This window comes from Trichechus manatus, unplaced genomic scaffold, assembly GCF_000243295.1.
Source record: "Trichechus manatus latirostris isolate Lorelei unplaced genomic scaffold, TriManLat1.0 scaffold00112, whole genome shotgun sequence".
Taxonomy (NCBI): domain Eukaryota; kingdom Metazoa; phylum Chordata; class Mammalia; order Sirenia; family Trichechidae; genus Trichechus; species Trichechus manatus.
This window is the reverse complement of record NW_004444048.1, coordinates 1399821-1425353: the sequence shown is the minus strand read 5'-3', so window position 1 is coordinate 1425353 and position 25533 is coordinate 1399821. Positions and strand designations below refer to the sequence as shown.

Sequence of the window (25533 nt, the reverse complement as noted above, 5' to 3'; positions counted from 1 at the left end):
TGTTTCGTTCTGTTTTGGGATTTATGAATTATCACTATATATAATAGTTTCAAGTGCTGCTCTAAGCCCTAAAGATACAATGATAACTAAATTACAGTCCCTCCTAAATGAGCTCATAGGTCATGGGGACACTCAGTGTTACACAAATAACTATTATTCAATGGTGTTAGCTTTAATGAGATTAAAATGGTGTTAGCTTTATGAGGTTAAAAGAAGCAACAGTTCTTTCTGTCTAAAAGGTTTGAAATTCTATATTATTCTGTATAGGTGGATTTTGAAAAAAACAGACAGTAAAACAAACTGTAATACTAAAATACAAAGCTAGCAAATACATAGAATGAATTACTAACCCTATAACAAATCAGTTTTAGAATTTGTCTAAAAGACACTATACTGTTTTGATATGGTATGTCCTTTTCTCCCAAACAGTAGATAAATTTCAGCAGCAGTGAACTGAAAATTAGTTGTTAACACAATAAGAAGTGCTTCACAGGCAGACATATGTGAATCTCGAAAGACTTTGAAGGAGTAATAGAGTTTTGCAGAAAGAGAAGGAAAAGAAATATCCAAAACAGAGGAGAAACCACTACTAAACATATTCCAGCGTGGAAGAATACAGAATATGTCAGAAACTGTTCATAGTCCACTGGGGCAAAGAGTACAGGATATGTGAAGGAGGACCGCAGAAGTGTCTGGGAAGATAGACCAGGAATATATTGTGAAAAATCTTGAACACCATGCTGAGGGATTTGGTCATTATTTTCTAGGTAATAGCAAACCATCAAAAGTTTTTAAAGAAGCAGGGAATATAAAATACAAATTCAAAAGTCATTTAGAAGAAGTTCTATGAGGAACATAGTTTAATATCTGGTTTTATCCTTGTAGCGCCAGAACCCTTAATAGGCAGAAGCTCCCTTTCAACTATTTATAAAAATAAATAGTTGAACCTGGAGGTGCACTCTGGGAAAGCAAAAAGATTTGTTGACAGGTAGTGAAACCCTTCTTCTAAAACAGTACTTCTAAAACCTGTCTGCACAGTGCAGTCAGCAGAGGAGCTTTAAAAAATGCTGATAGCTGGGTCTCACCCCTAGAGAGTTTCTGATTTAATTGGTCTGGGAAGAAGCCTGGGCACTGGCATTGTCTTGTATGCCAGTTTGAGAACTAGGTACTGCACTAAAGCAAGAACCTATTGTTTCTGCAGTTTTCAGACTCGTTTTGTCCACATTTTGAAGTATCTGAAATTTGAATGGAAACCCTGGTGGCATAGTGGTTAACTGCTATGGCAGCTAACCAAAAGGTTGGCAGTTCGAATCCACCAGGCACTTCTTGGAAACTCTATGGTGCAGTTCTACTCTGTCCTATATGGTCACCATGAGTTGGAATCAACTTGACGGCAACGAGTTTGGTTTTTTTTTTTTCTTTTTTTTTTTTTTTGAAATTTGAATGCCTCTTATAACCCTTGTATGTGTTTAACTTGAGGTTCCTTACCTCTGTGCTCCAAAATGCTCTTATTAAATTTATGGTATATCTTATAACCAATGGCATTTTAGACAGGAGAAAGTGTGCTATATAAAGTATAATACTTCTGTAGAAACAATGAAGTATAAAGGATATACAGTAGCTGGTGATAGCCCTTAACCAGTGTGACTGACTGCTAGTTTTTTCTTCTGGCCTGCATTCGCTTCTCACATTGAATAGGCCCCCAGGTTGGTTTGCACCGGTATATTTATCTGCCTCTTTTTTTAGGACAGTTCATCTTACATACTTGCTCAATATGCAATCTCTAATTTTTGAATCTTTAATCCATTGTGTTCAGTTGGTTTCAAAAAAAGGCTTATCTTGATTTTTCCCAGTATGCTCCAGAAATGCTGGCTGTATGGATATAAACTTTCAGCTCTAAGTTTAAGACACTGGCTTTTTGTTTCACTCATTGTTTTCATTGCACGATGGTTAAGAGCTACTGCCAGCTACGGCTGCTAATCAAAAGATTGGCAGTTGGAATCCACCAGCCACTCCTTGGAAACCCTATGGGGCAGTTCTGCTCTGTCCTATAGGGTCGCTGTGAGTCAGAATTGACTCAACAGCAATGGGTTTGGTTTTGGTTTTCACTCCGGTGGTATTGATAAGTTTAAAATCCTTTCGGCTAAAAGAAATGCTTCTGATTTGGAGTTATTGATGAAAACAGATCTCTCTTCCTTATAATGCCCACGAAGGACGAGAAGTTCTCTCTCCCTCTCCTTCTCCCTCTCCCTCCTTATGCCACCTTCCCTTACTGTCTCTCTCTCTTCCTCTCTCTCTTCCTTCTCTTTTCCTCCATCACTTCCTCACTTACTTCCTCCTCCCTTGCCCTGCCACACACACCCACCAACCAAAATCTCAGAAATTGCTCAGAGGTTTACTGCAAAAAATAAACTGAAGGAGAAAGAAACTGAAGGCACACTTCTAAAGTAAGAAATGATGAGCTCTGTAAGAATCAGAAGAACTCTGGGAATATGCAATGCCAGTGGGAAAAAGAGGACTGGTTTAAAAAAATATGTAAGTGGTGCCTACAAGGCTTTATGACTGAAGGAATGTCTAATTAGCTGTCTTCATTTGTTTTACTGTTTTTTTTTACAATCTTCTTCACTAGAATCTAAACTACATGGGCGTAGGGTCTTGGCTTTCATGTTCGCTATTATATCCTTACTGACTAGCTCAGTTTCTTTTACATGAGTAGATCTTCATTAAATATTTTCCAAACAACTGAGTCAATGTGCAAAAGCAGTAGTAAGAGAGAATAAAGTATCAGATATGTGATTTTCAGCAGGATCTTAAATTCTCATTCATATAACCAATGATTAATACTAACCAATGATCATGATCATGTTCACCAGGGACATCTTGATTAACTACGTATTTGAATTAAAAAAAAAACCCTAGGAATTTTAGTTAATGACAACATTTGCATTAGTCAATAATGTGACATAGCTGCAAAAATGGCTAATATCTTAGGGTACATTTCTAGAGATTCCTGTTTAGTTCAAAGAAGATAGTGATTCCATTGGGCCAGATTATTTATTGATTGATGTGAACCCCATTCCCTGAGAGAGACCCTAGTAAATTAGAGTGTATTCCAAAGATGCCAACCAAAACAGAAGCCATGTGGTTTGAGGAGTAGTTCAATTGCTTCAAAAAGGACAAAGACATACACGTAGTAGAGAGGGTCTGTATATGGGTTCAAGAGACTGGAGACTAGGCCCCGCTCTGCCTAACTCATTCTGTGACCATGGGCAAGTCAGTTCTGTTTTGGTACCAGTCTCTCCTAAGCTCTCTGCCAGCTCTAATATTCTAGAATTTTTAAATTTCAATATCACGTGTCAACATGGGAAATATCTCCAGATAAATGAAGAACGATTGATATATAATATAAAATGATGCAGGTTTATTTAGTTTTGTTTCATAAGGTAGAATTAGTCCTAACATGTGAGATTTACAGAGGGAGATTTCAGTTTAATCTAAGGGAGAATCTTTTAACTGTTACCTTAGTGCAATAATAAAATGGCTTTTCACACAAAGTAGTGGCATTTTCATCACTGTCAAATATATTATGTAGGGCAATTATTCATTAAGTTAGAGGTTGAACTTGATAATATCTAACTCTAGGATTTTCTGATTCTTCTAAGGTAGTCCAAGGCATGATCCTCAAGCGAGTATTTTAGCAAGCTTGTATGACAGTTTGGATTGAATTGAATAAATTATTTCTTTTATCATAAAGTAAGGAGGGTGGGAAGCATGGAGCACCAGAACTTCTTCCCTTTGATTCGCTCTATCATGTTCAGCAGGTTCAAGGTCAGCTGCCGCCATTAATGATTCCCGTATTCCCTCCTGATCAACGGACACTGGCTGCAGCCGCCCAGCAAGGATTCCTCCTTCCTCCAGGCTTCAGCTATAAGGCTGGATGCAGTAAGTACCACTGACTTTTCATTTGGGAGTGGGTCGAGGCATGCCTTTATCTTAGGCCATTTATTATCACTGCCACATCAAGAAATGAGATCACCCAGATAGCATTTTTATTTTAAATAGGAAACACACAAAAGACTTGGAAAAGGATTTGTGTTGATACTTAAAATAGCTTAGGTAATTTCTGTGCTTCTGGAGCCAATATTTCTCTTTGTTATTCAGTTTCATAACTTCTATTTCCAGTGTATTCATAAAATGTTAGTGGAATTTTGGGGTTCATTTTATTTTTGCATAGGTAATACTGATTGTAAGGAGCCCTGGTGGTGTAATGGTTAGGCATTCTGCTGCTAACTGAAAGGTCGCTGGCTGGAACCCACCAGCCACTCCGCAGGAGAAAGATGTGCCAGTCTGCTTCTGTAAAGATTTACGATATTGGAAACCCTGTGGGTGGTTCTACTCTATCCTATAGGGTCGCTAGGAGTCAAATTCGACTTGATGGCAGTGGAATATTGATTGCAGGAATATGCTTTTCAATAACTTTCCATTGCCCTTTAAGCTAAATCCAGATTTTCAGATGTGGATTAGTGAGCATTCCATTATCTGTCTCCTGCCTGTACTTACAGCCCAATTTCTCGCTAGTTTTCTTTTAGTTCTTAAAACAAACCATACTCTTTCTTCGCTCTGCACTTGTATACTAAGTGTTGCCTCTTCTTGGTATTCTTAACCTTTTCTAATTCAGATCAGGGAGAGTTTGCCTGATACAGGTTAGGCCCTTTTCTTCTCCTTTCCTTGGATCCTATATATATTCTCTCTCACCTTAGCGGTAAACTCTGTGAGGGCAGATGCTGATTCGGTACCATTGTTATATCTCAAATTTTAGTATAGCATTCAACTATTTTTTGAATGGATGAATGAGTTAACACATTAGAAACAATATAGAGGACATTTTGCATGGTGTGATAGATTATTCCAAATAATGATTTATATTGCTTATTAACTTTAGAAGCCTGTGATTCTGACTTTATTTTTACCAAAAAAAAAACTAAATTGCACATTGTGAGTTTTGAAAACAAACTACTGCTTCTTTTGTTTTTTTTTTAAATGTAAATACTGTCAGCCCAAATGGCAACTGTGATCTGTTAAAGAAAAGTTGTAACTGAAATTTCAAAGGGGGTCTAGACGGCTAAACTGAATATCTTCTAGAACAACATTGCTATGGTCAGAAAAATATAGCAGAAGCTCGTTTACTGAAATATTTTCATTGATAAAAGTAGAACATCATTGAAAAAAAATTATTGAAGCATTATCATTTAGATGTATATACAGAATATAATTTTTTAAATTCCAGTGGATTTTAATTACTTATATATGAATAAACTGTCCCATTACCAACTTGCTGTACCTTAGTATTTATTGCATTTGAAAAACTGTCCAATATCACTAGGAATCAATTCTAAGTTTCCTGTTAGATGATGTTTTGAAATTTCCCATGTGAAATTTAACATTTATTCCTAGTCTTACGGCTTTTCATAATATCAAAGCAATTGGATGTACTTTTTAAAATATACAAAGCCTATCTGAGAAGATGTTATGGATTGAATTATGTCCCCTCAAAAATGTGTGTATCAGTTTGGCTGGGTCATGATTCCTGGTATTGTGTGATTTTCCTATGTGTTGTAAATCCCGCCTCAATGATGTTAATGAGGGAGGATGGGCCGCAGTTGCATTAATGAGGCAGAACCCAGTCTACAAGATTGGATTGTGCCTTGAGGCAATCTCTTGAGATATAAAAGGGAGAAGCAAACAGAGAGACTGGGGACCTTATACCAAGAAGGCAGTGCCGGGAGCAGAGGTGTCCTTTACCAAAAGTTCCGCATATAACCTAATGGAAAGGTGCCCGCAATAAATGATCTATAGAGCTCTCATTGGTATATTGTCATACCACAGATCGGTGACACCACAGTCGCACTTGCCTCATTGATGGCTTGTATTACCAGGTCATAATTCTCAAAATCCATATTTAAAAAACCAAACCCATTGCCGTCAGGTCAACTCCGATTCATAGCAACCTTATAGGATAGAATAGAACTGCCCCATAAGGTTTCCAAGGAGCGGCTGGTGGATTTGAACTGCCGACCTTTTGGTTGGCAGGCAAGCCCTTAACTACTGTGTCACCAAGGCTCCAAAATCCATGTTACTAAAAAATTTAAACACACTTGGTAAGCCTACATTCCAGTGCTGAAAACACATACCATCCAAAAAAACAAAAAAAAGGAGAAAAAATGTAGTAGTAACAAAAGGGTTAATTCATCACTGCCTGAGATAGCACCTGCAGTTTATACATCTAGATTAGTTCTGTTCTTAAAAAAAAAAAAAATTAAGCAACAAATATTGTGCCAAAGAGAACGCTACATTGATTATGAACAATAGCATAACTGTAGGCCTGGAAAAGGTCAAGAACATCTCTCCCTTACTCCCATTTGACAGAGTTGTCATAATAAATTTGTTCAGTGTTAATGTTATATGGCTTGGAGAATTTTTCCCCTTTCTAAAATTGTTATTATGTTAAGCAATTTTTATTCTTACCTTCAGTGTGTAAATTTATAAATGATACCACTTCTTTTGGTAACCTTGGGAATAAAATAAAGTTTCTATAGCTGCTGGCAAGCTTGAAACTAGCACCATGCCAGACTCTAGAACTAAGCAGAAGCCAGTAGCAAAAGAAAGTGCCACCCTTGTTGGCATTCTAGCACTTTGAGTCAGTTTGTATGAGAAACTGGGTGGACATGGTAAGTAGTAGTCCAGATTCTTTCCTCATTAATGATGTTGTAGGAAGGCATTAGAGGTAGGGAAAGAAACAAATCTTGCCTTCTCTCATCAATGGACCTTCCTATTTTATTCCCCCCTAATTGTCTACCGTATGTGTCTTCTCTGGTTGCCACTTGTTCTAATTTGAGTGCTACTACATAGTACTTGGAGCCCTGGTTGCACAGTGGTTAAGAACTCGGCTGCTAACCAAAAGGTCAGTGGTTTGAATCCACCAGTTGCTCCTTGGAAACCCTATGGGGCAGTTCTCCTCTATCCTATAGGGTCACTATGAGTCAGAATTGACTCGATAGCAATGACTTTTTCTGGCACATGCAGTATTTCTTCCTCTGACCCTAACCACCCAGAACTAGATCAGATCTCACTAGTTAAAGGACACAGCCCTCCAGACTTCCAAGTCTGTCCAAGACATTAGACACCAGCTGGAAGCTTTGGAATCCCCATGACACTCTCACTTCTGTCCTGCTGGCTCCCACTACTCCCCCAGCTTCGATAATTTGCTAGAATGACTCACAGAACTCAGGAAAGCACTACACTTTAACGACAGTTTTGTTATAGCAAAAAGGATACAAATGAAGAGACTCATAAGGCAGAGTTGGGAGGGTTCCCAATGTGGGGTATCCAGGTGTCTCCCATGTTCACTAATGTCTATCACCAACCAGAAAGCCCATGGAGCTTCCATGTCCAAAGCCTTTCTCGGAGCCTCATACTTGGGCGTGATTGAATGACTTATCCTCCAGCCTCCCCACCCCTCCACAGAGTTTGGGCTGATACTCCATGATTGGTCTTTCTGGTCTGGCCAGTTCCCACCCAAGAGTCACCTCATTAGCATAAACCCTCAGGTGTGATATGAAACCTCTTTAGTTAAAGACATTTCAATCATGGAGAATTTGAAGACTTTTGACATTATCTCTCTGGAACCAAGGGCAAAGGCCAAATTCTTTAGCTAAAGTTAACCTCACACCAACCTATCTTGATTTCAGTTTCAAGAAAATGTGAAAAATACATTATTAGTTGCTATTAAAAACCTAAATGCTTTTCATCAATCCATTCATAGAAAGCATTGATGATAAATTTTCCTTTTTAGAATATGTGTCTTGATAAGATTTATCTAGAATTACACAAGAAAGTTAAAATGTTCCCAACAGGGAAAAAATAAAATCAAAACACCAGTTGAGGAACCTAACCATCACAGAGTGAGTTAGCGTTTCCTATTTTTTTTAAGTTTTTAGCTGGACATAGACATTTTCCTTTCAAGAAATATAACGCAGAAATACGGTGCGGAGTGGAGACACTCAGAATGTGGTTGCTGGACCTCTTTTAACTACTAGAATGTACATCATTAAACAAAGTAATAAATTAATTGCAGCATAGCCAAAGACTTCTGAGTAAACAGACTATTTAGAAAAGAAGCTTTAAAGAATGTTTTAGCCCGTTCTTATCCATGAGTGTGTAGATGAGTTTATAAAATATTGATATATATATAACCAGAATATCAGATTTCTGTTTTGGCATTTGGCATTAATGTATTCAAGCATAAAACCACACAGCTTCTTGGATCTATATAGTTATTGCCTTTCCTACTTATTTCTTAAAATCTAGAAATACTTGTAAGCCTCTAAGGAAGAGTAAATAATGGTGTATTATTAAATTGAATGCTTTTAATGTATATGATAAGTAGAGAAGTTGAAAATAATTACGTAAAAATTCTAGCTTAATCAGTTAATTCAGAGACCAGTTAATTCAGGGGAACAAAATTAGTCAAGTAATCTGTATTTCTAACTTGTCAGTTCTATTAAAACTCTAAGCACAACCTGTATTTTATGTCAAATAATTAAATTTCCCAATTCTAAAGTATATTTGTAGGTAATAGCTGATTTTAATCAGAAAACAATCATTACATTGTTGTTGTTAAGTCTGTCGAGTCAGTTCCAGCTCATAGCGACCCTATGTACTGCAGAATGAAACACTGCCCAGTCCTGTGCCATGCTCACAATCGTTGTTATGCTTGAGCCCATTGTTGCAGCCACTGTGTCAATCCATCTCTTTGAGGGTCTTCCTCTTTTTCACTGACCCTGTACTTACCCAAGCATGATGTCCTTCTCCAGGGACTGGTCCCTCCTGATAACGTGTCAAAGTATGTAAGACATGGTCTTGCCATCCTTGCTTCTGAGGAGCATTCTGGTTGTACTTCTTCCAAGACAAATTTGTTTATTCTTTTGGCAGTCCATGGTATATTCAATATTCTTCACCAGCAGCACAATTCAAAGGCATCAATTCTTCGGTCTTTCTTATTTGTCCATCTTTTGCGTGCGTATGAGGCGATTAAAAATACCATGGCTCGGGTCAGGCACGCCTTAGTTTTCAAGGTGACATCTTTGCTTTTCAACAGTTTAAAAGAGGTCTTTTGCAGCAGATTTGCCTAATGCAGTGCATCTTTTGATTTCTTGACTGCTGCTTCCGTGGGTGTTGGATCCAAGTAAAATGAAATCCTTGACAACTTCAATCTTTTCTCCGTTTATCATTACATTACACCCCTTTAAATAAATTTGAAAACTAAGCAAGTTTCCAATTCTGACTTATAAAATAACAGTGTTTTTACAAATGAATTGGTTCAAGTCTACTTTGGATGGTCCAAGGACACAGTCTATTTGCCTCTTCTAAAATGTCTGAAAGGAATCCTAACCTATTAACCAAAGACTGCACCCTGTGAACTTATGAAGCTTAGGCCAGGTACATATTTTTGAAATAAAATTTAAATACCTTTGACACCTGAAGAATAGTTTTTATGTTACCAGAAAGATACCGCTTTTGTGTTTGCTAATCTTAGAAAAAGTTCTACCACAAAAAGAAGAAAATAACTTTGAATGTATATGTTGGTGTTAGTCCAACATTTTAGACTCGAGAGAGACTTTTGAGGTAAGATGGTTGAAGGTCACAAGTTTGATCAACACCAATTTCTCCTTCTCCAGTTCTCATTTCACAACACACAGCTTCCTCGAACCTCAGCTTCAAGTTAACGGCTGTTTCTTTAAAGCATATATTTTGGAGACAGAAATCAGAGGAGTAGGTACTTCTCCTCTTAATTACTGAAGCTCTCTGCCTCTCTCGTTTCTGTGTGAGTGAAAATTTCTAGTCATGTAACTGTGATAGATACTCTAGGAATTTTTGGCAGGAAGACATTTTATGTGGAAATAAAATCTGTCAAAAAGGCAAAATTCAATAAAATAACCCATTTTCTATATATGGTATAAAACAGTTGTAAAAAATTGACTTGATAGTTTAACAAAAAGTTTTAAATTGAATATGTCACATAGCTACTAACATAGGGTCTTACTCCGTAGATGGGCAGAGGCCTAGTGCCATGGTTCCCAAACTGTGTGCACGATGCCCCAGGGTGCTATAGCAGATTCACAGGGACATGCAGTATAGTTGTCAATTTCTGGAAAATACGGAGGCATTTGTCAGACATTGCGGGAACTATCCCAGTTAAGTTGTTTGGACTTTAATATTTAATCAAATAGAATTATTGGATATTTCTTTTGGCCTAGGAGTGTCATGAAAAAATTATTGAGCCCCTGATGGTGCCTTGAACCAAGAAAGTTTGAGAAAGTCTGGTCTAGTCTAAAGTATATTGATTTGTTTAAAAAATACTATGACCTCTTGTTACCTTGAAGTTATTGTTGTTGACCTATCATATTTTCAACCACAGAAGAGATTATTGTAACAAAAATACATCTTACACTTCCAGGGCTATTGACAATATTATGAAGATAATCAGTTGAGTCCTTTGTCTATACCACTTGATCCTTTTGTCTGTGTGATTTCAAGCATTCACTTGTTTTATTTGTTTTGATTTAATTCACCCAATCTCAAATTGGCAACTACAAACTGAGAGGTACTTGGAATGGGGGAGCATGGAGTTGGAATCAAGTTTTGCCTTATTCAGCTACTTTGGTTGTCCTTTTCAAGCTACTAAGCTTCAATTTCTCCATCTATAAAATGGAATAATAAAATCTATTTTACTAAATTGTTACAGAGATTAAATAAGAGTATGTATGAAATAGTGCCTAGCGCTGTGTCTGTTTTATAAAGAGTAATTTAATCTTTTCTTAAAGAATGTTTCATAACAATTTGGGATCAAAACAAAATTGTTTTTCCTGATAGTACTTTGTTGTTGATGTTGTTAGATGCCGTTAAAAGTAGAATCAGACTCGTAATGACCCCATGTGACAGAGTATAACTATCCCATAGGGTTTTCTTGGCTGTAATCTTTATGGAAGTAGACCACCAGGTCTTTCTCCTGCTGAGCTGCTGGGTGGGTTTGCACTGCCAACCTTTTGGTTAGAAGCCAAGCGCTTAACCGTTGCACCACGAAGTCTCCTTCATGATAGCAACATGCAAGCCACCACTGACAGATGGGTAGTAATTGAGGCTGAAGTGCATTGGCCAGGAATCGAACCCTGTCTTCCACATGGAAGGTGAGAATTCTACCACTGGCCTACCACTGCCCTCAATAGTCCTTTAACTGGCTGTAAATAGGTTACTTATAAATGGTAAATACTGAGAATACCAGCAATTTATTCTAAGACCACACCCACCATTCAATTGCGTATCACATTTTATCTAGGATCAGACTCATTCTGCCACACCTGAATGAGGCTTCCTCTGACTGAGGAAAATAAAAATTGTACAGAAAAAAGTAGTACAGTGCTGATCGAAACATTTGTTTTATGTAGATACACCCTTAACCGTTTGCATTGTTTCCATTGTAATTGTCAAGTTTTAAACCTTTTCTGTTGTCTTTTTCCACTTGTCTATTTATCAGAGCTTGTGTTAGGAAAGAACTTACGATTTTAAAAAATGCATTTAGTCACTGTTTTGGCCGTATGAAACTGGAAATATATTCACATACTCATTCTGTATCTTAATACATTGATAAATTTTTCAGAAATGTGCCAAATAAAATAGCCATATAAACTTATTGATTGAAATATTTAATTGCTTTATGAGATTAGTTTAAATAAATAGAAGTCAATGAGCCAAGCTTAATAAACTTAAAATATGCTGTATTTACTCTTCATCAGTTTTCTGAGCAGTATTTCCGCTTCCAATAATAAAAGGAAACTCTCAGTTAATTAGTTCCTCATACACCACAATAAAATTAATGTTTAGGAGTTAAATACCATAAACTTCCTCAGGCATATTTGCTGATGTATTCCTGTTTTTAGTGAATGTCACATGTTTCATTGTTTAATGGGGGTATCATGTGGATTCCATTATAATCTGTCTTGTGCAAAGGGTCCATGTGTCTGGCATTTTAGCAGACTGCATGCTAATTTCTCATTTAACTATGTCAGCTGACACACCAGTCATTGACAATCAGTGCTGAAACAATCACCAGATCACAAGCTAAAAACCATTGGCATGGTATGCTTTTATCAAACTGACAAAAATAGGAAACGTGTGTAGTCAAGATCATATACTGTAGATTCTTTATAAATAAGCAGAGAGAAGAGGATGTAATCATATTTTCAGGCTTCTGTGTTTGTGTATGTTAGAATTATTTTAACCAGCTTTCCCTCCCCCCAAAAAATTCTCACGAGCCAATGACTTTGGGAGAGCCTGACTTAGTTATAGAGCTTTGTGGGTATTGAGTTTTGTAAGGAACTGCTTTGGTACCTAAAGAGCCAAGGGCTTAAAAATATGCAGTGATTAAAAAGTAAAGAGAATTGGGTACAGAAATACATATAGTGGTCCACAATTAGATAGTGACATACATCGTCTGTTTCTCATGGAAAAAAAACAGTTTCTTGGTTAATAAAATATGTTTTTTGATAAAAAATTGACTTGCTAATATTTTTACAAGATTCATAAATGAAAAAAGGTAGCTGTGTACGTGTTTGTTGTAGCAGTACGGTGTTGTTGCTGCTAGGTGCTGTCGAGTCAGTTCTGACTCATAGTGATCCTGTGTACATAGAATGAAACACTGCCCAGTCCTTGTAGCAGTGTCTCAGCATCTGGGGCTGCTCTAACAGAAGTACCACAAGTGGATGGATTCAGCAAAAAGAAGTCCATTCTCTCACAGTCCAGTAGGCTACAAGTCCAAATTCAGGGCATCAGCTCCAGGGGAACGCTTTCCCCATGGGCTCTGGAGGAAGGTCCTTGTCATCAGTCTTCCCTTGGTCTGGGAGCTTCTCTGCGCAGGAACCTCAGGTCCAAAGGACGCACTTTGCTCCCGGCACTGCTTTCTTGGTGGTATGAAGTTCCCTTGTGTCTCTGCTCGCTTCTCACTTTTATATCTCAAAAGAGATTGCGTTAAGACACTATCTAATCTTGTCAACCTCATCAGTATAACCTTATCACAGTGATAGAATTGACAACACAGAAAGAGATCACATATAATCTCATCACAGTGATAAAGTTTACAACACATAAGGAAATCACATCAGATTACACAATTATACAATACTGGGAATTATGACCTAGTCAAGTTGACAGATATTTTTGGGGGACACAATTCAATCCATGACAAGCAGTATATGTAGATGTATATATCCTTGTTGTATGCTGGGTATAAAAATAACAGCTTTTAGTATAACATGCTTTATTGTTTATAAAACAGCACATAATTTTAAGTATCATAACAACTCTATGAAGTAATAACTAAATGATATTAGTAACCAGTGTTTGATCCAATCCCTATCACAACCAACAAAACACACACACACATGCACACAAAACGAATGCCCTTTCTTTGACATATTCCTCAGATTTTATTAGCCTATAATTCTATCTAATCTGTAATTCACCGTTTGCTTTTTAACAGTTAAAACATGAGAATGATGTTCAATTTAAACATAAAGTTCATTCAGCTCAGTATTCTTTTTTTACATGATTCTCCTCCTTCATGATGTAGATGTGCAAAAGAGTGCTTGGCTAGTGGCGCTATGGCTGGCTATCAAAGAGACCTCAAAATGTAGTATTACCGTAGTGAATTTTCCATAGTTGAGCCTGACCCTTAGACTCTAGGTTCATGTTTTTGTTGCCACAGTGAGCATAGAATCTCATTTCAGTAGTAGAGTCACATTAACTGAGCTAGTCAAACTGAAGTATAAACCCAGAAGAGAAATATATTATTTTAGTTAAATGAATGTAACTGTTTATGGCATTGGATAACTATTTTCTCCAGAAAGCATGCTGTTTTACTGTAGAAAGTTCTGTTAGAAGGCACATGTTAATCATAAAGGTGCTTGAAAAGCACAGAAGCAGAAAAAAAAATTAATAAAATAGGCTAAGTTAGGAACTCTACAATAGAAACATATCTTGCAACATATCAGCAGTGGGAAGAGAAGCAGAGGAGAACTACATGCAGCAATTATTTATAATTTATTTATAGGGTCACTATGAGTCGGAATCGACTCAACGGCAATGGGTTATGGGTTTAATAATTTATTTTGGCTCTATTTTTAAAGGATATATTTAAACTTGTCTTAAATCTGTTTACATAGTCGGCTCGTAACAACTTTTCAAATGTTTAAATTCATAAAATGCAGAAGTATATAAAGCAGAAATTAAGTCATCTGTCTACTCATACACTCCTATAATCCTATTCCCCAGAGCTAACGACTGTTAACAATTTGCTACATATTTTCCAGATATAAACATATGTTATATACATCTATTGTATATCTAAGGAGCCCTAGTGGCACAGCGGTTAAGTGCTCGGCTGCTAACCAAAAGGTTGGCAGTTCAAACCTACCAACTGCTCTGTGGGAGAAAGATGTGGCAGTCTGCTTCCATAAAGATTTACAGCCTTGGAAACCCTATGGGGCAGTTCTACTCTGTCCTATAGGGACACTATGAGTCAGAATCCCACGACAGTGGGTTTATTGTACATCTGGATCTAGATATGTAATATAGAGTATGTTCACATATCTGTATATTATTATTGCGATGAAGTGAATTACTTAATATGGTCCTTCTAGCCATAGCCTTTGTAATTTCCAGCAAATGACTAGGTGGGACTCTGCATATGAGGTGCTTATGGCCCACCAAGGGTATTGGGTAGGTTGCTAATAATGTAAATAAGATGCATGGTACCCTTGTGGTGGTGGGGCCATGCAAATAAGGTGTATGGAACCCTAATGAGGGGATTGGTCAGCTTTGCCATCCCGGTAGGCTTAAAATGAGCCATCCTAGAGGCGGTAAGGGAGGATCTCACCACCACCAAGAAAGAATAGCCAGAAGTGGAGTGCATTCTTTGGACCTGGGGTCCCTGCACTGAGAAGTTCCTGGAACCAGGAGACCAAGAGAGACAGAGAGAGACAGAGATACAGAGAGAGAGAGAGAGATTGAGCTGTAACACCAAAGAGTGTGAGAAGAGGTGGCAGAGAATCAGTGGCAGCAGAGGCAAGAGACCTGCAGGGGATAGCGCGGTGGGCTACCCAGCCCACAGAGTGAGAAAGCTGAGCACCTTTTTGCAGGAGGCTTGCTGGCAGAATAGAGTGCCTCCAGGCACTTGGTGGAGCTAGGTTTGCTCACCTACAAAGCTAGAGCTGAGTGCCTTCAGGTTTCTGGTGGAGTGGGGTGCCTCTGGTACTTATCAGCAGAGCTAAAAGAGCTTCGTAACACTTGCCTAAGCAGGGCAGAGGTCAGGCTGAGGGCCAGAAGGAGAAATGCTTGTGGGCACAGCTGAGAAAAGACTGTCCTGATCAAAGAACTGTATCCTGAGCATTCCTGAACCTTCACTGTAACCTGTTACTTCCCTAATAAACTCCATAACTGTGATTGCGGTCTGTGAGTTCTGTGTGGCCATTGCAACAAATTATCAAACCCAGCAGAGTGCCGTAGGAGGGACGGTTGATGTCAGAATTGGTAAAAAGGTTGGAGAGAGGAGGCATGTCTGACCCCTGCCTCATAGAAATCAGCTTGGGCTGTCAATCTTGGTTCCCCTTGCCCCTTGTGAAGTTAGAGGAGGTGGTCAGACGCCCCTGCCACACCATTTTTATAATGATATATATGATATAAGAGCCCCGGTCATGCCAGGCTACTAACTAAAAGGTCAGCAATTCAAATCCACCAGCTGCTCCCTGGGAAACCCTATGGGGCAGTTCTACTCTGTCGGATAGGGTCTCTGTGAGTCAGGATCGAATCTATGGCAGCGGATTTTTGGTTTTGGTATATATGATATATGTACTATATAATACATAATATATGTGACGATGTGTATTATATAGGGTATAATCCACTGGTAAAAATGAAAGTATCTTGGACCTCTTTCTTCATTAATGCTTTCAGACTTAAATTATCTTGCATTATATTTTATTAAGTTAGATGCACCGTATTTTATTTGTGATGTCCACTAGTGAACCTTTAAGTTCTTCTACAAAATTAACAGTTCCAAGAAATGCTAGAAGGAACATTTTTGAATGCATATATTTGCCCCAAATTAATTCTTCATGAAAGTATTTCTATTTTCAGAATATGATATCTAAGGAGTTTATTCTGGATCATTATACTTCTGACCATTCATGACATCAGGTTGTTTGATTTAAGTGAAAGTTTTATTATTTTGTTTTTACTTTAGGGAATAATCTTCCTTAATTTTCAGAGGTCGGAAATTTACCATTCTAGTAGAAATCGCTGAGCCAGGAGTCACCACGAATGTATATGCCATAGGCTTATTGTTACAGTGGTTTAGGAAGTTTTCTGTTCTCAACCTGTAGATGCCAAGTTCTGCATATACTCGCTCCAGTAGGTATATCAAAAGCCCTGATAGACAGAGTAGTGGAATAGCTATAAAGGGTGTCATAAAATGGAATGCTTGCTAAAGTTTATTATTAACAGTGGAAAATAAAAGGGAAATAGCATTTGATTTGGTCCTAAGTGACTTATAACAATGTTCTTCTTCCGAATTCCTACTTTCTAATCCTTTATTCATTTTGGATGCTTTTCTCTGTAATGTTCATTTCCTTAAAAGACACAGAGGCAAAATGTAGACATAGTATTCTAATATTCGTGGATATAGAAGCAGTTCCTTAATTGGTGACTTTCTTTATAGTTTCTTAAAGAGAGTTATTGTGCAAGAGCTGAAATGATGGCTTCGTAGTAATGCTGGAATACAGAAGGAAAAGGAGACTTCTTTGATTCATTGTCACCTTTTCAGAGTTACTCAAATATCTAAAATAATTAATCCAGGAATTTTCACTGGTACTAAAATTCATCCAATTTATGGACAGAGGAGTGAAGAAAAATGCTAAATATTATATATGCAGAAATGTCTTCCCATTGTGAGTTTTTCTTAAAATTTATAAATAAATCTCTTTCTAAACTAGACAACTAGGTAACTATTAAGCAGGATAAATCTTTCATTTGCCATGCTATATTAAAAAGACATAAAAATATATTTCATTTACAAAATCTCTTACTGAAAAAAAGTTAGCCACTGACAAAGCAGTTAAGAACAATTATGTCAAAATATCTTCCTTTAAAATAGGAGTATATCAAATGAGCTAATTTATTAGTTTTATGTTCTCAAATAAAATTCATATGACATATTTATATTCATTACTTACATGTCCATAACATTTATGGCATATATTAGCAGTTCTCATAAAAAGTTTCAAATGTTAAAAATCATACTATTCTAGCAAATCCAGAAAGATTTACAGATTCTCTGCATCTAGAAATCCCTTCACCTTTACTTATGTACTGTATCAATTGTTCTGGACTTCTTAACTTGGATTCCACAAGATAGTTTGGGAAAGTTATTATAAATTTTAACTGCTTAAAAAGAGAGAGGAAGTATAGCTATAAAGAAGCAAAGTTCTACTTGCTTAGATTTCAGAAACTCTAAGGAGATTTGAAGCAATCACAATAATGCAGGCTTTTGTTTTTATCATTTATCTGTTATGGCTTCTTTTGTAGTAGACACTTTGACCATGCTCAGGAGCTTTAATGGCATCATAATAATGCATTCTTGTTAGTGAACTGAAAGAATTTTAAGGCCTATGAAATGCATATTATATTCTTTTAATACCCATGAGGTTATGAATTACTATAAAAAAATTTATGAAGGATATAAAGTATAGAATATTATAAAAGAACTATTTGATGTGTGAAAATATGTTACAGGAGATTCATGTATACTTTAATAGTACCTCCTCTTCCAGTTCCTTATTTCCCCACACCCCAAACATCTAGGCCTCTTTCCTCTTGCATCCACTAGCCTTCCTTTACATTATCTCTAGCTTATCTAAAACTCCAGTTTCTTTGAATTAAACCCTGCACACACACACAACAGTTTGTTCCTTATTTGTACAATTATTTGCTTGCAGTCTTATTTCTTCTACTACATCTTTAGCTTTTGTCTTAAGAGTTGTCTCCTATGTTTGATATTTATTAATTTCTTATTTAAATAAGTTCTTCATTCAGTCAACAAACATTTTAACAGCCGTAAATGGACAGCCAATATGTTAGGAACTGGGGATTTAAAGATGAGTGAGACACAGTCCCGCCCCTTTGCATGTTCATAGTCTAGTTAGGGAGAAAAGAATATAAATAGATGTAATATGACAGAGATACGCATAGCATTTTAGAAACGCCAGAAGAAGGGGAATTAATTCAAATATAAGATTGTTTAGGCTCATTCATTTATTTATTCAACAAATATTTGGGGCAATTATTAATTATTCAAAAATAATATTGAAGCAATCGGATATTTGGGGGGGGATGCTATTTCTATCTTAAATGATACACCAAAATAAAATATAAGCTCAAATGATAATTTATTTTTTCTTTCTCCCCCCATCTAATTGGCCATCAAATCCTATCAATTCTACCTCCCAAATACTATTCAAATATGTTTCTTCCATGGTTTGTTCAGGCCATTATCATTTCCTGCTTGATTTACTGCAGTAGTTTTTTATGTGTCTCTTTGCCTCCAATCTCTCCCTCTTGCAATCGATTCTATCCCTTGCCACAAAATTGATCTATCTGAAACACAAGTCGGACTGTGTCACTTGCTTGCATAAAATCTTTCAGTCACTTAAAACCATTGCCTTTAAAATAAAACAAGACTTTGCAGGATATGAGTTCTGCCTTCTTCTTCAGCTGCATAGCTCACCCTTTCCTTTCTGCATCGGTCACACTGGGAGTATTAACAATATCCCTGGATGTAGTGGTCAGTAAAGGATACTGGTTATTGTTGGTGGTGCTCAATGAATCTCTAGGGGCTTTTCCCAAACAAACGTCACCCATCAATTCCTCTACTGGCCCACAAGATGAAAGAAAACAACATTTACTTCTTTAAAAGTTCCATCCACAGTATTCTTGTTAACTCCCTCCACCTGGAAGTTAGAGTCGTCAGAGATGGGTGTTTTAAGTACCAGTTAGAGAAGATGATTAATAAGAGCAATCCTGGATGCCCTAGGGGTGGAGGCTTACTGTGTGATTCTCTGGCAACTAGAACACGTGAAAAGTAGGTGGTAAAATGGTCCTGAAGTCTAATTTGATAGTGAAATTAGCCTTCTTTTACGAGACACCTGAACAAATAACCATCCTTGACCCTCTTTTTCCTTTTGAGGTTGTCATGTTCTTTTTTCCTTGAGGTTTCCAAAATTCTGTGTATATATATCTACTTTGCTCAGTGTACCATTGGACTGGTTTACATATTTATCTCCCTCATGTAATTAGGAACTCCTCGAGGCAGGGATTGTGTGTGTGTGTGTGTGTGTGTGTGTGTGTGTGTGTGTTAATTTTTATATTTCTCACCACCTAGAGAAGGAAATCTGGTGTTTGATTAGGAAGCAAAACAAAACAAAAAACATTAAAGGCTAATAAAGAAACAAAGCTCCTTATTTCAGTGAAGATAATGCCATACAACTTTCCAGAATATTTACGTTAGTTTAGTGGATAAAAGAATGTGTGTTATCGACCGTGGATAAGAACATACTTGATTTTCCCAATCTTCCTGAGCCTAAATAATCCTGTTGGAAAATTTGTTCTTCTTACACTGTGTTAGTGTAGAAATGAGTATCCCATAGAATCACTGGAGACAATTAATGTCTAAATATTCATTAGTGTAATACAAATGAAATTGCATGCTTTCTGAGGGCTTATTTAATACTATCTGTATCATTTGTATCAGTAGATACTGCAAACTAGGTTGTATTCTGAAAATAATTGACTAACATGCCTCAGTGTGTTTTTTAGCTTCTTGAAAAATTTTATTCTAGAGCTACAATTTTCCAAGATTGGCCTTGAAATAAGAAGCAAATTAATTTTGGAAAGGCTTAGGGAAAAATTGTTCAAATGGTTAAAACCTAAGAAAGAGCAAAATAAGTTACTTTTAACTAGTTGAAAGTCAGCTTGAATAACTTACGCATGGTTGAACTTTAAAAGTCAGAATTTTCTATTATCTAGTAGTCTTTACTAAGTTCCTCATGAGGTGTTTACAAAATAAACCTGTTGTAATATTTTTTAACACAGTTATTTGACACAAACTGATGATAGTATTTACTTTGATTAAAAAAATACTTTAATTTTTTTCCAGCAGCTTCTGAATTTCTCTTTTGCCATTAAGAACTTCCTGACCTTGTTTGTGAAGCCTTATAGATTTTGTGCCCACTTTAGAACACTGGCACATGCATGTAATATATCTTGAATTCTCATAATTAAGACTTAAATTGTTGTATTGGATATTTTTCACAATTTTTTTATTTGTATTTACTCTGTAACTTGGGGCAAATTTCAACCAAAGCTAGTTCTGCATTTATTGTGGGCCTGAAAAATTGGTAATAAGGTAGACATATTTCAAGTAATGTATGTTTTTGTTTGAGATGATGTTGGTGGTTGCAATAATATTGTGCCTTAGAAACATTTCAAAGCTAGTTGACACCCTGTTTATGATTACATATTTATATCTTGGAAGTTATGTGTGATTAAAGATATATAATAGCCATAGTGGTCTTTTTAAGTCTTGCTGCTTTTTCCAGTCTACTTGTTCTTGTTGTTATTAGTTGCCGCCAAGTCCATCCACTTAAACACCAAGTATATTGATATGTGTCTGTATATGGCAAACATATAAAGTTATTTAGTTCATATATACAAAGTTTCACATATGAACATACATTTGCACACAGGAAAAAATGTATTTATGCATAATCAAAGAAAGATGACTGTGTTGATTTTATTAATATACATTCATGAATTTAGGAAACAAAAAAAGATAAGATTCTAACGCCTGCACTTAAAAAATATTATCTCATAGTCTAGATTTTAAATAATGAGCTTTAAATGGACATATAGTACTCAATTTGTTATTAACTTCTAGAAACTAGGAATGCATACGTAACCCCCAAACACCTATTTGAGTGTTTTTCTGTCAATCCAAATTTATGAGTAAGTGCATTTGTCTAGGTTAGGGATCTAGAGTCATCTTTAAGACCTTCTACTACTTCTCCTCTTTAACGGTACTTGTTAAAACTTTATTTCATATCCACTGCCTTTTCATGTCCACATCTCCTTAAGACTGCAGCATGAGAAGTCTGCCAACTCCCTACCTTCAATCTCTTCGTCCTCCAATTTATTCTATCATCAGTTAAGCCAGTTTTCTCTCCATTCCTTCAACATGTCACTGGTGGTTTGATGGATGCATTTCACCCAACCTAAAAAAATCCCTCATCCCCTCCACCTACAAATCTTCAAGGCCAAGCTCACTCTTATTTTTGCCCTTAACTATTCTATAAAGATTGAAGCCTGGAGTTAGTTCTCCCTTAACTCCTGTAGTGGTCAATATTTCTCAAATAAGCACTTAATTAGAAAAGATAGATGCGTAGTCTATAGAGACCAAGTTTTGTTTTATTTTCCTTTTGTTTCCATAGCACCAAGCAAAAGTTCTGGCCACGTGGTAAATGTTATAAATGCTTATTAATTGACTGATTTACAACAGGGAAATAAATTATATAAAGGGAATTATCATCCTAAGGAGCAACAAGGCCTCTACACTTCTGCTTTAGTTAATTTAAGATTATATTCATTAAATGAGGAATATAAATGAATTACTTAATTTTGGGTATTTAAATTGTCAGTTTTAACAGGCATACTATAATAATATTTGCTATTTTAGCTAGTTTGCATAGATACAAATTTAGGTTTTAAACATCTAAACTTCCCTTTACCTTATAAAATGTGAAAGTGTTTTCTAGATTAAATAACCAAATTTCTAGATTAGAGTACCAAAAATAATAATAATGCAAACCCTTATCATATAACATTATCTTCTCTCCCTCTTATATCGTAAATTTTCTCTCTTTACTGGATCTTTCTCATAAACATACAAGCATGCTATAATTTTCCCACATACATATCTTTTTAGTAGTTTTCTTGTGCACACATTCCCCTCTAGCTATTGTAAAACTCCTGTGTGGAATTGTCTGTTCCCTGTGCTTCTCAAACTCTAGCATGCCTGTGAATCATCTGGGAATTATGTAAAAAAATTCTGATTCGGAAGTTATATGCTTACTGCCTTAACAAATTACCCCAAAACTTAGTGGCTTAAAACATCAAGTGTTTATCTGGACATAGCCATGCTGGTTTCCTATGGCTCTGGATCGCTCACAAAACTGCAATCAAGATGTTGGCAAAAGCTGCATTTATCTCTAGGTTTGGTTTGGGGAGGATTCTCTTCTAAGCTCCCTCCTTGGCTATTGGAAAGCCTCAGGTGTTCTCTGGCTGTTGGTCAAAGACATCAGATCCTTGCCGTGTTGCTTCTCAGTTGGGCAGCCCACAGAATGGCTGCTGGCACCAATAGAGAGGAGGGGGCAGACAAGACAGAGTATTTTTGTTACATAATCTCAGGAGTGACATCCCAACACTTTATACCATATTGTATTCATTAGAAGAAAGTTACTAGGTCCATTCCACACACAGGAGGAGGGGATTACACAAGGACATAAATACCAAGAGATGGGGATCATTGGCGGTTCCATTTTAGAGCCTGCGTCCCATAGTAGATTTGGGGTGGGGTCTGAAATTCTGTATTTCTAAGTAACTCCTAGATAATGCCAATGCTGCTTGTCAAAAACTTTTTTTTTTTTTTTTTTTGAAAAACAAGCATCTATACTTCCTGCCTCTAATTCATTTCTTTCTGTCATCCTAATTGATCACACTGACTCCAGCTAGGCTTTCTCACACTCCATTCCATGAAAACATAACATAATTGAGGTTAGCATGATTTTCACATTGCTATTTGTGGAGCATTTGAAAATATTGGTCACTCTTTCTGAAATTCGTTCTTTATTTGGCTTTTCAAACTCCAAATTTACCATTTCTCCTCAGTCTCTTCTGCTGATTACCTTATCTCCCTGACTATAAGTTTCAGAGTACCTACAGTCCAATCCTTGGACCTCTTTTATCTACGGTTAGTTCCTAAGTGGTCTAGTCAAAGCCCATAGCTTTAAATTCCAGATACGTGCTGACCATTCTCAAATTTATGTCTCTTATGTGGATTTCTCTCCTAAAATCCTAACATGTTTAGCCCTGGTAGTGCGGTGGTTAAGAGCTCAGCTGCTAACCAAAGGGTCAGCAGTTCGAATTCACCAGCTGCTCCTTGGAAACCCTATGGGGCAGTTCTACTCTGTCCTATAGGGTTGCTATGAGTCGGAATCTACTCGACGGCAATGGGAATGAACACCCCTACTTGAATATCAAATTTCAAACTTAAAGTGTCCAAAACAGATTTTTTTATTTCTTCTCCTCTGCTCCCCCTTTCTGTTCACCTCCCCCATGCCTGGCAATCCTGCTTCTCATCCACTCCACAAATAGTACCACTCCCCAATCGATTGTTCAAGTGAAAACCATTTTAGTTATCCTTGAGTCTTCTCTTTCTCTTATTCTCATATGTAAATAGTCATTAAGTTTTATGTGTTCTACCTCTTAAAAATCAGGTGAATCTCCCCGTTACTCTACATCTTCACTGTCACCATCCTAGTCCAAACCGTTATTACTGATTGTGCCGATTTCTGTACCTGCTTACTAATGGATTACAGCCTTCAAACACCAGCCCGAGTGATCTTACTCAATCAATCATTTTTTTCGTTTTCTCTTGCTCATGGTTTCTTTTGTCCTATAGGATACAGTTTAGACTCTTTCATATTGTTCATAAAACCATACATAATCTGACCTCTGAGTCCCTCAGAAGCCCCGTTTATCTCTGCTTTCCTACCTGCACTACTTCAACTGTGCAGGGAGTGTGCTGTTGTTCAACACTCCCATCGGACTCTCAGCCTTCATGAAAACTATTTCCCTGCCTGGAACACTCTTCCCTTCTTTTAGCTTGGTCACTTTAAAATTTTCAGGTTTCAGCTTAAGTGTGACTTCTTTCTGGAGACTGCCTTCGACCTCTTAGACTAGGTTTGAGGAGCGTACTGTGTGGTCTATAGCACTACATGCCTCCTGATTTTAACAGTTATTATTTTTTATACTAATCGTTTAAGTCTCTTTTTCTCCCATTAGACTATAAGCTCTGAGGCAGCTATATTAGCAGAGGTAAATTCAGGTATTTTGAAGCCTGAAGCGTAATTTGGAGGACCTTCTTTAAGAATAAAAATACAAAAGTTATATATACACACTCAGGTATAAAAGTGAATATGTGTTGATAAGAAGAAATCACAACAAAGTATAAAATGAAGGAAGCAGACAAGTTTAAAACGTATGACCCTGTGAACACACTGCTAGGAGCCCCCTCCCAGAACCTCGATGATTAAGCTTCATGAAATTCCCAGTAAATCCACCTCTGCATATTAGTCTTTTTAGAGCTCTATTTCTCAAGCCAAGAGTCATGCTTAACCCATAGCAAGTGCTCAATAAATATTTTTGAATGAATATGTCTAGTTATTTAACTTACATTATCCATACATTTGACATTCAATACATTTTTCAAAAATTAGATTCTAAGAAAATGTTTTATATGTTACAAATTGTTCTTATAGTTACTGTTTTCAATTAATTGCTATTATTGTATTTCAGATGACTAATAATATGTGTTACTAGTTATATCTGTTAGGAGATCATTGGGCTGTATACAAAAAGTCTGTTGTACCTCTTTACTAAGTGAAAAAACCTACTGATTTGCATTAAAAATATGTAGAATAATCTTTTAGTATGTGTGTCTGTGTGCATATATATATACTATATATATACATATGTTTGTGTGTATCTCTACATTTTATAGATCATATATAATAAAACTTCAGATTAATTTTAATCAGTTTGGTTTTTTAAATTTTTTTAAAGATATTCACAGAAGCAAAATCCTTTGGAGGGGAACCACCTATTTTCTGTTTTCTGTATAAAATATTTCATTAAACATTTATCTCTGGAGTAACAAGAAGCCAGTATTTTATATAACTTAAAGAGTATAGGAAGTGTCTTCTTTATCATAAATTTGTCCATAAGTTATTATATAACAGATTATTTGAATAATACAATAACATAGCATCCAAAAGATAAGCCACTTGTCTTAAGTCTTTGGAGTTCAGTTTGTTAAAATAAAAACAAATTTAGTGAAGTTCCTTTTAGAACATTATAAATTTGCTGAGGAGCATATCGAGATTGTCAGGCATGTGTGTGTGTGTGTGTGTGTGTGTGTGTGTGTGTGTACGTGTGTGTGCGCGCGCACACGCACGCGTTGTAAAATACAGCCCTCTGATCAATGAGCACTTTTTTCCCCCATTTTCCTAAATACATCATGAAAAAAGGATGAGG

The 25533-nt window shown here is 36.6% G+C and overlaps 1 protein-coding gene across 1 annotated transcript in view; it reads left to right on the top strand.

Annotated features, from left to right (window-relative positions):
* SOX5 (SRY-box transcription factor 5) overlaps nucleotides 1-25533 on the top strand; it is a 955120-nt gene that overhangs the window by 819451 nt on the left and 110136 nt on the right. The window contains exon 10 of the mRNA XM_023738014.1: nucleotides 3822-3942. Within this exon, the coding sequence (XP_023593782.1) occupies nucleotides 3822-3942 (121 nt within the window). The remainder of the gene's footprint in view (nucleotides 1-3821; nucleotides 3943-25533) is intronic.